Source organism: Littorina saxatilis, linkage group LG16 (genome assembly GCF_037325665.1).
Source record: "Littorina saxatilis isolate snail1 linkage group LG16, US_GU_Lsax_2.0, whole genome shotgun sequence".
NCBI lineage: Eukaryota > Metazoa > Mollusca > Gastropoda > Littorinimorpha > Littorinidae > Littorina > Littorina saxatilis.
This window is the reverse complement of record NC_090260.1, coordinates 47,489,992-47,508,066: the sequence shown is the minus strand read 5'-3', so window position 1 is coordinate 47,508,066 and position 18,075 is coordinate 47,489,992. Positions and strand designations below refer to the sequence as shown.

General features: G+C 41.3%; 1 protein-coding gene across 2 annotated transcripts in view; it reads right to left on the bottom strand.

The window, feature by feature from the left end:
- LOC138949688 (zinc finger protein 431-like) overlaps positions 1–18,006 on the bottom strand; it is a 55,236-nt gene extending 37,230 nt beyond the window's left edge. Inside the window, exons 1-3 of one of the 2 annotated variants that reach the window (XM_070321469.1) lie at positions 17,821–18,006; positions 16,340–16,528; positions 15,410–15,526 (exon numbers count right to left, since the gene is read on the bottom strand). In XM_070321469.1, coding sequence (XP_070177570.1) covers positions 15,410–15,526; positions 16,340–16,487 — 265 coding nt within the window. In that variant the 5' untranslated portion in view covers positions 16,488–16,528; positions 17,821–18,006. Of the gene's footprint in view, positions 1–15,409; positions 15,527–16,339; positions 16,529–17,820 lie in introns of those variants that run through there. The other variant, XM_070321471.1, reaches the window with a different exon arrangement.
- Positions 18,007–18,075: the final 69 nt, after the last annotated feature.

Genomic DNA, 18,075 nt, shown 5'->3' with positions numbered 1-18,075 from the left:
GTGATTTTACAGGTGAATTTGGAAAAAAAACCTTATGTATCCATTTTTGAAGCCCAATTTGAAGCATGGAACACAGTCAAACATAAATTAAAAGTGTTAAAGTGGTTACAGTGTTCAGAAATAGTGTTAAATAACAAGTTGAGTTATCCCTCTTCACAAATTTTAAGAGAAATACACCTCTTGTCGCGCAAAATTTTGAACTGTGATGCTTTTACTACCCCCACCCCCTACTCATTTTTCAGAAAAGAGTGCATATTATCTTCCAAATAGACAAGCAAGGTAGTCAGATGATCAAAACTTAAGAACAAAAATAGGGAAGCAAAATAGAACATGCAACATAGTGATTTAACTGGTGAATTCAGAAAAAAACCCACTTTTTTACTCATTTTATTAGCTGAATTTAAAGCTTGGAAGACAGAAATAAATAAATTAAAAGTGCAAAACTGGTTACAGTGTTCAGAAATAGTGTTAGATACCAAGTTGAGTTATCCCTCTTCATCACAGTTAAAAGAAACGCACCTCTTGTCGCGCAAAATCTTGAACTGTGATGCTTTTACTACCCCTACCCCCTACCCATTCTTCAGAAAAGAGTGCATATTATCTTCCAAATAGAAAGGCAAGGTAATCAGATGATCAAAAACTTCAGAACAGAAATAGGGAAGCAAAAAAGAACACCCAACAGAGTGATTTAGCTGTTGAATTCAGAAAAAAACCACTTGTTTACTCATTTTATAAGCTGAATTTAAAGCTTGGATGACAGAAAAAAATAAATTAAAAGTGCTAAAGTGGTTACAGTGTTCAGAAATAGTGTTAGATACCAAGTTGAGTTATCCCTCTTCATCACAGTTAAAAGAAACGCACCTCTTGTCGCGCAAAATCTTGAACTGTGATGCTTTTACTACCCCTACCCCCTACCCATTCTTCAGAAAAGAGTGCATATTATCTTCCAAATAGAAAGGCAAGGTAATCAGATGATCAAAAACTTCAGAACAGAAATAGGGAAGCAAAAAAGAACACCCAACAGAGTTATTTAACTGTTGAATTCAGAAAAAACACACTTGTTTACTCATTTTGTAAGCTGAATTCAAAACTTGGATGACAGAAAAAAATAAATTAAAAGTGCTAAAGTGGTTACAGTGTTCAGAAATAGTGTTAGATACCAAGTTTAGTTATCCCTCTTCATCACAGTTAAAAGAAACACACCTCTTGTCGCGCAAAATCTTAAACTGTGATGCTTTTACTACCCCCACCCCCTACCCATTTTTCAGAAAAGAGTGCATATTGTCTTCCAAATAGAAAAGCAAGGTAGTCAGATGATCAAAAACTTCAGAACAGAAATAGGGAAGCAAAATAGAACATCCAACATAGTAATTTAACTGTTGAATTCAGAAAAAAACACTTTTTTACTCATTTTATTAGCTGAATTTAAAGCTTGGAAGACAGAAAAAAAATTAAAAGTGCTAATGTGGTTACAGTGTTCAGAAATAGTGTTAGATACCAAGTTGAGTTATCCCTCTTCATCACAGTTAAAAGAAACACACCTCTTGTCGCGCAAAATCTTGAACTTTGATGCTTTTACTACCCCCACCCCCTACCTATTTTTCAGAAAAGAGTGCATATTATCTTACAAATAGGAAAGCAAGGTAATCAGATGATCAAAAACTTAAGATAAATAGGGAAGCAAAATAGAATATCCAACATAGTGATTTAACTGTTGAATTAAAAAAACACCTTTTTTCTCTCATTTTTTGAAGCTGAATTAGAAGTTTGGAATTCCTCCGAAAGCGGCGTATGGCTGCCTAAATGGCGGGGTAAAAACGGTCATACACGTAAAAATCCACTCGTGCTAAAAACATGAGTGAACGTGGGAGTCTAAGCCCATGAACGAAGAAGAAGAGGAGGAGAAGAAGAAGTTTGGAAGACATAAAATAAATTAAAAGTGCTAAAGTGGTTACAGTGGTTACAGTGTTCAGAAATAGTGTTAGATACCAAGTTGAGTTGTCGCTCTTTATCACAGTTAAAAGAAACACACCTCTTGTCGCGCACAATCTTGAACTGTGATCCTTTTACTACCCCCGCCCCCTCCCCATTTGAACACAAAAGAGTGTATATTCTCTTCCAATTAGAAAAATAAGTAATTTGCAACTGGACATTTTTAAAATACATATTTTCTGTCAGTCCAAGGATTGCTTAGTCCATTAAAAACAAACAGACTAGGATTTAGCGCACCCATTTTAAGAAAAAGTTAACATGATAATTGATATATATATATATCAGACTTTTTTTATGCAATTACTACTAAAGATTCCAGACCAGGTAAAACAATCATTTTATATTCTTTGTCACATTTTTTACTTTTTTTTATATAAATTTATCTATAGCGAGTCTTGTCTCTTTGTGTCATTTAGTTATTTTGAAGAATTCTATCCTGGCAAAAAAATTAAAAATCCCTACCTACCTACCCTATTTTGTTTACCCATGTTATTAGAAACAGACAATTTATTTTTTATTGGCCAAAAGATCTTGAAACATTTGTTTTAATAGAGAAATAACAAGTACAGCCCTTAGCTGTGTCACTCGAATTTCTTTGTCAGGCTGAAACTTAGCTGTTGCGTTGAAGTCTGCTGTGTGTGTCTGGGTCCAAAGCAACTTTCACATTCTCATCTACACATTCTCATCTACACACTCACGTTACTCACACAATTATACAATTCTACCCACAGAGGCGTTCGGGGATGGGGGTCTCGCACTCGGGCGAATCACACCACAAAATACAAAGTATAACGTACACAGATTTTTCTATTGAACCAAAAGGCAAATCAAATCATGAATAAATCAATCAAGCAAAACTTCCACACAATGACACACTCACTGTCCGTTCAAACTGCGCTCTGGGCATGCACACTTGGCAGCACGTATACTTCCGACGCCGTTTGTCTTCCTGCAAGTCCAGCACAGGCACACGATTGTCCAAGAATCACAATAATCCTCGTGAATGTCACAGCAGGCATAGTAAGGTTACGTAGAAAAGTCCAAAAGGGTGCGTTAAAGGTGGTAATCCGGCACGCACGCACACACACACACACACACACTGACACTGACACACACACACACACACTTGAACTTGAACTTGAACTTGAACTTGCGATGTTTAAGGCCTTAGGCCTGTTCATCGATCCTGTCGAATAGTACTCCAATAACACTTTTGTTGGTGGCATGCGCGGGCGGTTATTGGTAGCACGTTGGCGAGAATTTCTCTGGTCTGTCTGCCCAGAAATTGTCCAGCCTTCCTTTGAAACTGTTCACTGATGGTGCTGTCACAACTGTTTCTGGCAGACTGTTCCAGTGAGGAATCACCCTTTCTGCGAAGAAGCAGCTCCGAACGTTCAGCCTACAAAATGGTTTGTACAACTTGAGGCTGTTTCCCCTAGTGTCTTTGGTTTCGGTCAGCTGGAAATTCGGGTTGCCTGTGTCGTAGATCCCATGCATATACTTGTAGAGGTCGATCATGTCACCTCGGAGACGCCTGTGTTCGAGACTCGGTAGTTTGAGTACAGCAAGTCGTTCTGGGTAAGTTTTCTCACTGAGAGCCGATATCAGTTTGGTAGCCCTTCTCTGTACGTCCTCTATTTCCTTGCACAGCAGTTTCTGCTGTGGCTGCCATACTGAATGCCCATATTCAAGGATTGGCCTGACAAGACTCTTGTAGAGTTGTACAAACACCTCCCTATCCAGATGCTCAAACGATCTCCTGATGATGCCTAAGGTTTTGTTTGCCTTCGCAGTTGCTTGTGCAACATGTCCCTTGAAACTCAGGCGATTGTCTACAAGTACACCAAGGTCTTTCTCCGTTTCGCTTTCTTCTAGAGTGATGCTAACCTCCTCACCACTTTCGGATCTCCCTTTCATGTGATAGCTGGTCTCTGTGTGTTGTTTGCCTAGCTTAAGGACACTACACTTCTTTGGGTGGAACTTGAGGAGCCAGTTGTCAGACCACTCTTGTAGCTTGTCCAGATCTTCCTGCATGACAACAGGTCCTGAGGGCACGTCAGTACGTGTATATAGCTTGGTGTCGTCAGCAAACAACTTCACAGAGCTGGTGACTTGGCTAGGCAAGTCGTTTATGTACAGGGTGAAGAGCAGAGGGCCCAATACACTTCCCTGGGGGATTCCACTGGTGACTGGCGCTTTGTCTGAGTGTGTACCGTTCACAATCACTTGCTGATGCCTGTCCGCTAGAAAGTTGCGTATCCAGTTAAGGACGTTACCATGAATTCCATGCGCTTCAACCTTCGCGATCAGTCTTGCATGTGGAACAGTGTCGAATGCCTTCATGAAGTCCATGTAAACTATGTCAACACTGCCTCCTTCACACTCCGGTTTGGTAAGTTACCTGATAAATAATGTAGCCTGTAGATTTAACGGGGAGACTGATCAGACAGGAAGAGTAATACTTTCACATTTCCGATGTTCTGCGATAAACTTGTTTTCTTCGAGAGTTCGATCTTCGTGCGATTCTGGCGCGTTGTCACCAAGAACGTTAAAAAAACACAGGATATCATCATGATGCCTCTCTACAAAAACCAGGTCTAGGAACTCTTCATCTAAAGTCAGTCAGTATTAACCTCCTCAACACAATCCTCATCTTGTCCCATAGTGATTTCTGCCGCCAAAGAACATGTGGTTCTCAACTCAAAAGACCGATTTGTCGTCTTCCGGCATTGCGAAATTCAGATCTACCCCAACTTCGTGCATTGATCTGAGCAATAAAATGTAGATGCGATAATCTGCAAACATCTCTTCAACACAATCTGCATCTTGTCCCATCGTGATTTCTGTCGGCAAAGAACATGTGGTTCTCAACTCACAAGACCAATTTGTCATCTTCCACTGTGTGAAATTCTGATCTGCCCCAAGTACGTGCAATAAAATGTAGAAGCGATAATCTGAAAAAAATCTGTTCGCGTGAACGCTGCCACGTTGTCATCAGTCCAATGTCTTTTATCCAGAGCAGGGACGAACACACTTTTTCATCAGCAGTTTGTTATGTTTATCCGCAGACTGCTTTCCATTACTTGTCAGTCTGTTTTAGATTGACTCGTATGGTTCTTCAGCCAGGCAAGAAGTGCTTGTTTACAGTGACACGTTCTCACGCACGACATGTCGTAAATGCAAGTTCTAACGATTGTTTTTTATTGCACTGATAGAGAATGTCGATAGTTGTAAACTTCTGACATTTCCTAATGTTTATTTCATTATTTTGCATACGGATATGGCTAATAAGTGGATAATCTGTTACGACACGAAACGCGTTCTAAATCCGGGAAGGGAGGCTACTCCAGCGTACTGTCAGGTGTGTTCTAATACCTTAAAGCTGTGGTCTATTTATGACTTTCCGGGGCTACGAGGTTGAAAAATAGGGATACAATCATGTACATAATTCTGTACAGCAAACGCTACCCGAAACCCCACCTATACGGCGTGTATGACCTTGAGAGCTTCAGTCAACGCTTGAATTTTGCAGGGATAACATCCGGTTTGCTCTCTCAAAACTGATCATATTTTATCTTCAAGAGAGATCAAGGGGAAAAAATAAACGCCCCTGCGCAGATTCGAACTTTCGACCTCGAGACGTCGTGTCTCATGACTTAACCACTAGGCTACTGCGCCAATTGAGAATAAGAAGGAAAAACATTCATATGAATTCATGTTATGTTATTCTTGAAGCAGCATGATTTATACCTCTATCCGCCCATTGTTCAGAAGTGAATATATGTATAACTATTTCTTAGATGTCTGTTTTCAACTGCACAGAGCTTTGGAGAGATTCAATTACTGTTCATGTCATTTTTCTTGCATGTTGTAAATAGAGATATTGCAGCTATTTGCATGGCGCGAATGTCGTGTAGCATGAGGGTGTAAACATGTACTGCGATTCCGAGAAACATGTTTGCAAATAAAGGCAAATTTTAATGGCAATTTTTACGTTTTTGCAACGCATGAATGGTACTTCAAGCGTAGAAAGATATAAAATTATCAATTTGTTTTATCTTTGACAACACTGGTGGAGTGGCCTAGCGGTTAAGACATCGGCCCAGACATTTCGAGGCCCCGAGGCCTTGAGTTCGAATCCGTGCCAAGTCGTTAATTTTTTCTGCTCGATCCTTCTTGACAAATATGCTTAGCTCTTAGAGAGCAAACCGGATGTTACCACTGCAAAATCCAAGCGTTGACTGAGGCTCTCAAGGTCATACACGCCCTATAGGTGGGGTTTCAGGTAGTGTTTGCTGTACAGAATTCTGTACATGATTTTATCCCTATTTTTCAACCTCGTAGCCCCGGAAAGTCATAAATAGACCACAGCTTTAAGTGTTGTCTGGACGTACCACGAGTCCCTGAATGGGTGCGGCACGCCGCTTTCAAGGTGAAGAATGCGAATAATGTTGATGTATTGCTTGATGGAGGACGGTTTCAAACCTCGGGCTAGGTACGCTGCGTATTGCGCAACAGTCTGCTCGTTCACAGGCACTGGCATTATGTCCATCTCCCCACAGAAACGTAAATACGAGGTAAGGTGGATGCGGTAAGTCTTCCTAGTGTTATCAGAAATGGCACTTGCTCTGTAATCCAACACTTTGCAGTCAGTTGCGCCCCTAATGGGGGCTGCTGGTCTGAAAAACAAGAAACAACAGGGCTTGGTCAGACATATGGTCACACAGGTTGATGTCGGGGGGTCTCCCCCGGTGCCAGAATGTCAACAGACGCACTAAGTCTTCGCGCCGTCTGGGCTCATGGAGGTGGGAAATTGTGTCAGCCATGATGTTTACACTACCAGCCACATGTATCGCCGCGATTTTGCAGTTCACTTTTGCACATTCCCACGCCATTTTACGGAGCAGACTGTTCACATACTTATTAGTCGATCTGCCCTTATTAATGATAGCTTTTGCGACAGTACTATCGGTATGAATAATCACTTCTTGTCCGCACCACATCGGAGCCCATCGTGTCACTGCTTGCACCACAGCGCACACTTCTTTATAGTTAATATGTAGCTCCTTTGCTGCCTGCATGTCTTTTTCAAAGATGGTGTACTGCCAGTCACCTTGCCAAAAGGCACCCGCTGCAATATTACATGCATCTACATGAACATGCTGTTTTGCATTGTGAAAATAATATACTGTGCCGTTAAATACATGCATAAAAGAAAGCCACCATTGTACATCCTTATGAAATTCGCCAGATAGTTTCGCTTTGTGTCGCTGCTGCTGAAGGGGTTTAATCGTGTCCAGTATCCGCCGCAGAAAGAATTTTCCTCCTCTGACAGCCTGACAGGCCCAATTAAGGGACCCCGCTATGCTTTGTAGCTGAGTTTTTGTCGCGCGCTTCTTTCCTCGGATCTGGAGGAGTCGCTGCCGCAGTTGCTGCAACTTGTCACTTCCAAGTGACAGGGTGTTGTTTCGCGTGTCGATGTCGACACCGAGAAACGTGATACGTTGAGTAGGCCCCACCACCTTCTTCCAGCTAATGTTGAAACCCAGTTCCCTCAATAATCTAATTAAAGACAGTAACATGTCATTGCACTCTTGTCTGGTAGCTGCTACCAGAAGAAAATCATCAATATACGCTAACACACCTGGCATGCCTTTCCGTGCCATGCATCTGCGAATAGCTTGCGACAGGCGATGGAAGTGTGATGGCCCTACGTTGCTGCCAAAAGGCAGCCGACTGTCAAAGAGATAAGTAGGTTTCTTTTCACCTGTGAAATGCCATTTCAGCCCAGTCATACAATAATCGTCCGGACTGATGCATACTGACCGATAGGCGGACTGCAAGTCTACTTTTGCACACCAATACCCTGTCTTCGCTAGGGCGCACGCGTCAGATACGGTTTGAAATTTAGCTGACTCAGGTATAGAATAGTCGTTCATTGCCCTACCTGTGGGTTTGCTAGCGTCATGGATCAACCTGATGCTGCCATCATCCTTGGGAATCGCAGCGATAGCGCTTACCACAGTTGGTTTTCTACTAGCAACAATGTAATAACCTTTTTCTATCTGATCTAATAGCTCTTTTTCCACAGCTTTATGGTGTTCGTTCGATGACCTATGGTTTGTTTGCTCTACGTCTAGTACGCCTGCCCTACTCTCTTCTGTTACACGGAAACCGTTTCTTATGCCATCTAATAAAAAGGTTTTGTCGTGATCGCCTTCTAGCACCTTGTGCCACATTTGAGATTTAGCATTAATGGAATCACTATTTCCGAGAAATTCGCACTTATTGGAATCTAGCTGAGGGAACGGGCTGTTGAAGGTGGGGCCTACCGTTTTGTCGGCAATTCGTTGCGCTGTGTCCTAGGCTGGGGAGGTGGTAGCTGTCACTTTGTGGTCCTTGCCGGGGTGGCCCATGCCGCAGGTGTCGCAGACGTATAGGAATCTGCAGCAGGACCCATAGGGACAGTCGCCTTTGTTGGTATACAATAAGCACACTTCCTTCCCGTTGGGTCCCGCTGGTCGCCGGGAACCGCCGCTGGCCGTCGTAGCCTTGCCGCCCTTGTTGTCTTGGACGCCATGCTGGAGCCGGTCCCGCAGGATCACCGTGGACAGGTGGGGGTTGGGGGTTCCCCACTTGAATCCGCTGGACGACTGGCGCCTTCTGTACTCGTCGTCGTACAGAAGCACCGACTGCCACAAGTATCTGGCCCCCAGCTCGCCTATCATCTCTGTGTACCGGAGGTAGGCGGTCGAGTCAAACCCGGGCTTCTCAGCACTCAACTTCGCCATGATGCGTGCGTTTGCCACAATCCAGTGGCAGGGGGAGACTTTGTCAAGTTTTGGTCTCTGGTTGAGTTTTAGGATGACACCTCCCCCGAGTGTCACCTCTTCCTCGGCCGCCATCGACCCCGGCACAAAATCCAGAATGGAGAGATAGGAGGTCTCACCTGTTGGCTGCAGTGACAAGCCGCCTAACAGTCCCTGGAGTGGTTCCACGCTTTTTTCCTCAGTCACCCGCTGGGATAGTGGCCCTCCCCCGCTTCGCTTTTGCAGGGCCGCCACTGCTACTCTCAGCGCTACGTAGTGGCCACGCTTGAGACCCAGGCCCTCCAAATCCTGGGCAGTCGCATTTCTCAGCACATTGAGGGTGTTCAACTCCTCATCCTGGAGAACTTTAACCACCGTTAAAGGCAGATCTGTTGCCCACGCTCCAAATTCGAAGTCCATATTGCAGTAAGAAATAGTTGGCATATGCCCGCTGCGCCACGCTGGTAAGGACTGACCACAATGTGTTGCTCTCCCGTTCTTATAGACCCCCGCTGATGCATCACACGTGCAAGCCCCCCGGCAACATGGACATTGCGGCTGGGCTATTCTCCTTGACTTTCACAAGTCCTCCTCTCCCCTCTCTTTCTAATTACGGGCCTAAGTGTTGATATCCTGCTTTACTACCCTCTCTTCCCTACCTGCCAACACTGATCCCTTTAGGCCTACCTCAAGTATCTAACATCCTCCTCCTCCACCCGCGGCTAATCTGTCTCGTTTAAATAGAGTTTATCTGACGCTGTCCGCTCTATCTAAACTCACACGTTGAAGAGGCCTCTAGGGCGCTAAGTAAGTTAAATAACGGCTCATCTCCTGGCACTGACGGTCTTACAACTGAATTTCTGAAATTTTTCTGGGTCAAGTTAAAGGGCCTTGTTGTTCACTCCTATAATGCGTCGTTTCAAAACGGTCACTTGTCGCACTCACAAACGGCGGCTGTGTTAACCATACAGTACCTGTCAAGTACTTTTGGCCTCTGACCATAGTAAATGGCATAAGAAACCATAGTTGGGGATCAAAAACCATAGTTAATGCGTGGATCAGGATGTGGTTAAACGCACAAATTCAACTTCTCACGCATACACACTAAACCAATCAGATTGTTTTTCGCAAACTAAAAGTAAAACACATATGATAAATTCCTTTCTACACAAACTGCTCTTTATTTACCACTACATGTAATACATTTACACTGCACTCTTGTTCGTTCATTTTTTTCTCACTTGTCATTTGTCACTTGTGTTCTTTGTTGTATTCATCTGTGCAAATCTTTGCTTTGTCAATCATGCTGCCAGTCACCTTAAAATCATGGCAGCATGCCTCAGAGTTAATTTTGACCTGCAAGAAGGCAGTCAGTGTGTCAGCTCCCAGACTGTGATCCAGCACTTGAAGCTGTTGCAGGGTTTCACTGCCAAATGGAAATTTATTCAACATTTTCCTCACACAGGCCACATAGAACTGGCGCACATCATGCCAGAACTTCTGTTGTGTGGCTGGTGCAAGCTCCTCCTCAGAAAGGAATGAACGGCAGTCCATGCCAGAAAAAAAAGAAAAAATTTTTTTTTTTTTTTTTTTAAATGCTAAAAATGCGTATGGTTTGAGGTATACGACGTAGGACCCAAAAAACACTGAAAAACCGTAAGAATTACGCAGAATGCGTAGGACTTGACAGGTATGGTTAACCCTTATTCATAAAGGGAAAAACCTCCCGAAAGACAAACTCTCTAACTGGAGGCCAATTTCACTGACAAATGCAGATTACAAAGTGTTAGCAAAATGTTTAGCGAATCGACTATGTACTGTTATAGATAGCGTTGTACACGAGGACCAGTTGGGTTATATAAAAGGTCGGAACGTTAGTGCTCATTTAAGAACAATTCATGATGTAATTGAATATTTCAGACTTAAAGAAAAACCTGGTGTACTATTAGCACTCGATTTTCAGGCTGCTTTTGACTCTATTTCCAAAAAAAACATGCTTAGTGCCTTTAGAAGGCTAGGCTTCGGTCTAGACTTTGTTCAGTGGGTCCAAGTTCTTTTTGCTAATACAAGAAGTTGTATTGGCTATAACGGGTGGCTTTCCGAAGACTTTGAAGTGAATTCCGGGATTCGTCAGGGGTGTCCTTTCTCACCTCTGGCCTTCGTGATCGGTGTAGAACTCCTAGCGATTCGTTTTAGACAGAGTGTAGAGCTAAAAGGGCTAAACGTAGCAGACAACATATCAAAAGTATTGTTATATGCTGATGACATCACCATGTTTCTAAGAGACGAAGAAGACATTAACTGTGTTTTAGAAATACTGGAGCAATTTACTTTAATATCATGACATGTCTTAAGTTAAACATGCACAAGTTCGAAATGATGTTGATTGGTTCCAAAAGAAATGAAAACATGGATGATTTTGGCTTTAAACGCGTAAACCAGATAAAAATCTTAGGAGTTTACTTCTCAAACGCTAAAAGCGCATCCGAAATTGAGATGAACTGGCAAGAAAAAATCGCTATAAAGTTAAAAGAATAATTCTAAACTGGGAAAAACGAAATCTGGGTATTCTCGGAAAAATATGCGTAATTAAGAGTTTTTTGTTATCACAGTTTGTGTATGTGTTACAGTCCATCTGCTTGCCAGATAAGGTGCTGAAAGAAATCAACACTCTACTGTATAGGTTTTTGTGGAGGAAACGGGACTGTAATAAGAAAGCATTTGAAAAGGTGAAAAGGGTAGTAGTCAACAGTAACACAGACCAGGGCGGGGTAAATATGATAGATATCAAGGTGATGCAAGACTCATTCCTGTGTCAATGGTTTATTAAACTGTCGAGTAAGGATGTGAATGGCACGAGGACATGGATACCAAGAGGAACATTTCAATCTTTTGGAAGGAACTTAGCTTGTTTTAGTACTACTATAGGAACAAAAAATTCAAAGGCTTTCATCAGATTAAGTCTGTTTTTTGGTAACATGTTGCCTCGACATGGCTAGATTATAGTAAAACTCCATGGCATGGATCGTTAAAAATGACGTGTCTTTGGAATAATAGTGGTATAGTCTACCAGAATCAGGTTATTTATTATCAGAAATGGGCTCAGAAAGGGTTTACATATGTGAATGATGTGTTGCACAACAATACTATTATGCCATTTGAAATGGTAAATGAAATTTTAGGGCCCTCGCCAAATCTCTATCTGGAATACCTGGTCGTTAGAGCCGCTGTCTCCAAATACTTGAGAAACAACCCAGAGTTTGTTACATCTGATATTAACGAACAACACTATTTAGCCTTTAACGGTACGAACCATACGATTGCAAACCTGATTAGGCAATTTATTGTAAAGACGAAGTATTCCACTCCCTGTTCTGTTTTATTTTGGAAAAATACATTTAATTTTGACGTCAATGAAACATGCTGGTCTATAGCAAAAAACGCAACAAAAGAATCAAGACTACGAGAATTGCACTGGAAAATTGTTCACAACATCTATCCCACAAACATTCTTCTACAAAAAATGGGACTGTCCGACAGTGAATATTGTCCATACTGCACACACGAAAGAGACTACATCGAACATTTTTTCTATGATTGTAGTAAAGTTAAGCCTTTATGGAAACACGTCGAAAACACTATACTAGATAAAACTGGTGTACGTGTTAAACTTAACGCAAAATCTGTACTACTTGGGGTTGTTTGTGTTGAAAATGCAGGCAACGTGTGTCTAGATATCATTAACCATTTAGTTCTTATTGCTAAAATGTGCATTAGCAAATTTAGATATGGTACTCCCGTAAATTTAACATTCATGTTTAAAAATGAAATGAAACTTCGTGTTTCATAATACCCTTTACACTATGCACTTTTTTCATAATTGCAAAATTTGAAAATAAAGGCGTTGTCCACAACAAACAAAAAAAAAAAAAAAGAACATACACACACCCTGCGACCACAGGAACATAGGCTTAGTGGTTCAAGGAATCGTGTGCAAAGGGGAATAACCACGTTTTATCTCTAAGTCAAGAGGAAGAAAAGTCAGTTGCTTCCCTTTAAAAGTGACTTTGGGCAAAACTTGAATTTTTATGTTTGTTTGTTGTTGCCGCAGCCTCAACACTACCCCCACACATCTAGAAATGCGTATATCGCTATCTCATTCTTTGGACCACAAAAACCATGTAGTGGAAGTCTACTGTTCGGAAATGTCCGATTGCAACATAACAAAACAGTTGCAGGTTTTGTCAGCATCAGTTTCTGCATTCTCATGTGTAATTGTTCTTTTTATTACAAAACACAAAATGATTTTTGACAATCTGTGGTGAATATAACACCTATATTTGGATGGTTTGCAACTTTCATATTTTTGCATGATTTAAAGCAGTTGAGACACTTTGCCTTCAAGTGACCAGGAGACATATATAAGAAAGCTAAATCAAAACTGATGTTGCTGTCTGGGCAGGTAGCTTTTGACTTTGGCTGATCATCGAAAGCAGAAGAAAAAGACCTTAGCTGATTCATTTTGCTGAGTTGTGATTGGCTATGACCGCCTCACTTACTTTTTAAGCTAACCTACCACAAGGACAATGATAACATTAAATATATTGTATGCTATGATATTTTGCAATGATGTTTAGCCATAGTTCGTTATACGCGCAGGTGTGCGAGAATGTAAGCGCAGTGCTTTAAAGATGTCCATGTGTGAACGTGTAAGTGGGCGTAGTCGAATGTCCATGTGGGAGTGGAGCATATAAGAATGCCCATGTGTGAATGTGTAAGTGGAGCGTATAAGAATGTGTAAGTGGAGCGTGGTGGAATGTCCATGTGTGAATGGGTAAGTTGAGCGTATAAGAATGTCCATGTGTGCGATGTGTAAATGAGACATGGATGTGTTCATGTCTGAATGCGTAAGAACAATGCAAGGAATGTCCAGAGAGGTATGTGGAAGGTGTTTCTATAACCTGCCCTGTTATATAGTGCTATATGTTTTATGTAAAATCAATGTCTTGTTTGTACTATTGTTATGTACCACGCCTGAATTTCTCTATGAGATAATAAAGTATTCTTATTCTTATTATTCTTATTCTTAAATATTAGGCATGCGAATTGAAACAAGTCGCGTAAGACGTAAATACAACATTTAGTCAAGTAGCTGTCAAACTCACAGAATGAAACTGAATGCAATGCCATTTTTCAGCAAGACCGTATACTCGTAGCATCGTCAGTCCACCGCTCATGGCAAAGGCAGTGAAATTGACAAGAAGAGCGGGGTAGTAGTTGCGCTGAGAAGGATAGCACGCTTTTCTGTACCTCTCTTTATTTTAACTTTCTGAGCATGTTTTTAATCCAAACATATCATATCTATATGTTTTTGGAATCAGGAACCGACAAGGAATAAGATGAAAGTATTTTTAAATTGATTTCGACAATTTAATTTTGATAATAATTTTTATATATTTAATTTCCAGAGCTTGTTTTTAATCCAAATATAACATATTTATATGTTTTTGGAATCAGAAAATGATGGAGAATAAGATAAACGTAAATTTGGATCGTTTTATAAATTTTTATTTTATTTTACAATTTTCTGATTTTTAATGACTAAAGTCATTAATTAATTTTTAAGCCACCAAGCTGAAATGCAATACCGAAGTCCGGGCTTCGTCGAAGATTACTTGACCAAAATTTCAACCAATTTGGTTGAAAAATGAGGGCGTGACAGTGCCGCCTCAACTTTCACGAAAAGCCGGATATGACGTCATCAAAGACATTTATCAAAAAAATGAAAAAAACGTTCGGGGATTTCATACCCAGGAACTCTCATGTCAAATTTCATAAAGATCGGTCCAGTAGTTTAGTCTGAATCGCTCTACACACACACACAGACACACACACACACACACGCACGCACGCACGCACATACACCACGACCCTCGTCTCGATTCCCCCCTCTACGTTAAAACATTTAGTCAAAACTTGACAAAATGTAAAAAGTAAAAAAGGCATTTTGAAGTAATAGCAATCGAAGACGCTTTGCATCCAGTTACTGGTGCGAAGCAAAGGCGCTTTGAATAGGGGGGTCCGGGTCTCCAAAGAACCCAACACCATTTGGTGTCATCTGAGCTCCGAGTTTACCATTAAAATCAGTTTTTTTGCCTCCCCCATTTATTTTTGTGGTGGACACTTTTGCCTTTTGGGCAGACAATTTACATGACTGAAATTTGTTGAAAAAATGCAGTGTTCAACTCTGTGCAAAAAAAGTCAATGAAACCAGATAATTTTCTACATGACTTTAAGCCCAAAGAGACCTGAGCAAGGATATGCGAGAAGCATTGTCCTTTTAACTCATTGTTTAGGGGTCGAAAAGAAACATTGTCCTTTTAACTCATAGTGTAGGGGTAGAAAAGAAACTTTATGGCCCTTCTTTTTTAACATACCAAAATATTTTACGTGTCAAAAGTCATAAAACAGTCGTTCTCTTGGAAACCTAGCTTACTGCTGTAAATCGAATATTTTTTACATCTAAAACCTGTATCAAGTAATCAATAACTGAATGTACATGATCACTCATCACTGTTCACACACACAACATCACGTTACACACTCACTGCTTGGAGTTGTCTTCATCACCATACTGTAAGTACTGGACGATGTTGGTATTTCTGTTGGACGCTCCATCTGTACGCACACTGCTTTCTCTCTCTTGAAATCTTCACCTGCTGGTGCTGAAACAGAAAATTCATAAATCTGTTTGAAGTCTTCTCTTCATCGTGAGAACATGTTTACAGACCTTTTCTGAATGTATGAAAGAGAACATTCCTAAAAGATCAAAATTATTAACTCTAAAAAGACAGAATGATTCTCTTCCTGAAAGAGAAGAAGATATGTTCACGAAAGACAGAAAGAGATGACACTTAGCGGCACATTCCTTCTTGTGTAAACATATCTCAAAACAGTTTGGAACACAATCTCAGATGTGGCCAGGCCTCCGCATGGAATAAGACAATCTCTCCACTTGGTCACATACCAGAAATGAACAGCCTGGGTATTCCCTGTGCAAAGTGGACATTTGATGATGAATTAATTTTGAAAATGGAACCACTGGTTTCTCAAGAAATTATTTCCCATGGGGTATCATTTTAGTTTCCGAGCCTTCGTATTTGAAGATTTTTGAACAGCTAAAAAAGGTAAAGTGAATTATGACAACATAATTATACACATGCTTAGATAATTGCACAACACGTTCCATTAAAGCGCATTTTCAGAAAAAAACCACTGCAGGGTTTCATCAGTTTTCACCCTTACGTACACAACCTTCCATCACACTACAGGCTGATGACTCTTCAACAACACGGTGCTCCATCTTTTACACACACAATATCACGTTACACACTCACCGCTTGGAGTTGTCTCCATCACACTACAGGCTTATGACTCTTCGACAACATAGTTCTCCATCTTTGACACACACAATATCACGTTACACACTCACCGCTCTCCATCTTTGACACACACTGAATATCACATTACACACTCACCGCTTGGAGCTGCCCCTTGTTTCTGCCTAACAACTTCACTGTAAGCACTGGACGATGTTGGTATTTCAGCTGCCTCTAGTTTCAGCCAAACAACGTTGCTGTCAGCACTGGACGATGTTGGTATTTCTGATGAACGCTCCATCTGCATGTTGACTGTTTTGTCTGTCTTGAAATCTTCACCTGCTGGTGCTGTAACAGAAAATGCAAAAATCTTTTGTAAGTCTTGTGATGAAAATGTTTACATACCTTTAAGAACTGTAGAACTCTCTGAAGAAAATTATTCGTCACCCACTCCACTGTATTCCATTACAGGTACTGTCAGCTACACTGCTGGCGTGAGTTAAAAATAACTGGCCAAGTCCACTCCCTCCCGCCTATTTACCCTTTCCTCCCCCATTTCCCTCCCACCCATCCCATCCACAGTGGCGCCCGAAACCACTCTTTGTCTTAGCAGTTAGTAGGTCGCGGCCTGCTCTGGCTGTGTTGATAAGGCCAGGCTGCAGGTGGGAGCGCGCGAGCAGCGCTATTGAGAGTCGAATGCCTGTTTCAAACCGTGCATGCACTGATCAAGGCGCATAGATTAACGAAACAAAACTGCTCCAAAGTCAAACACAAAAACATCCCACGCACTTATTCTCACTCTATGACACAGTTTAGACTAAGTACTTACTGACGGCAACATCAGAATCACAGTAGGTAGTTGGTATAAACATTGAGCGTGGTTACAAAATGGTATACAATGCGCACGTTCTGCTTATTGGAAGTGGAACAAAGAACGACCTGCCGGTACAGTCGATAGCAGAATTACTTCAAAATCAAACAAACCGAATTACACACGGACCTCTAGGTTGCACATACACAAAGCCTGAATATCAGAGGAACAATATACACAAGATGACGGTAATCCAAAATTCAAGTCACGGAAACGATCCCATTTTCAGTGTTTTCACATCAACAAACACGTATCTTTCACAGACCGACATTTGTACGACATGTGTCCGAACCCTCCGCCCGTGTACACTACATTGGGTGTGCACGTTAAAGATCCCACGATTGACAAAAGGGTCTTTCCTGGCAAAATTGCTTAGGCACAGTTAATAATTGTCTGCAGAATCTTCACCTTGATGAAGGCGGCAGTCTAAAGAAAGAAGAAGAAGACATGTTTCAGAGAGTGACCTAGATAAAACGCGTGTTGTAGGCTCGGCTGGCGGGCTCGCGGCCTCGCCAGTTCGACTATAATTAGCCCGCCAGCTACAAACTTTGCTGCTGGCAGACACTCGCTGAACTGACAAAAATCCCAGTAGAATAGAATACAGTGACTCCGCACTGTGCATGAACTCTTCAAGCCAATCTGACAACACAAACCTTTGAGTTGGAGAAATAGGAAGTTATCTCACTTATTCCCACAAATAGCATTGGCAGTAGAAAGTATCTCATCCTCTTAAAACGTTACAAATAATACACTATTTCTGAAAACTTACCATGGTTCAGGGAAAGAAGGTACAATCTATGAAACAGATTCGGATAATTCAACAAGTAGCAGCCTGTGACCGGATATAGCGAACAGCTGTACCGCGCTTCAATGTACACCCACTTTTATTTTATTTGACAGAAGCATATAAATATCATATTGTTATATGACAACATATCCTGAAAAAGTGTCAAGTTACATGAATAATATGAATAATGCATATAATTATATAATATATATGTATGGTCCAAGATTTTCATCAATG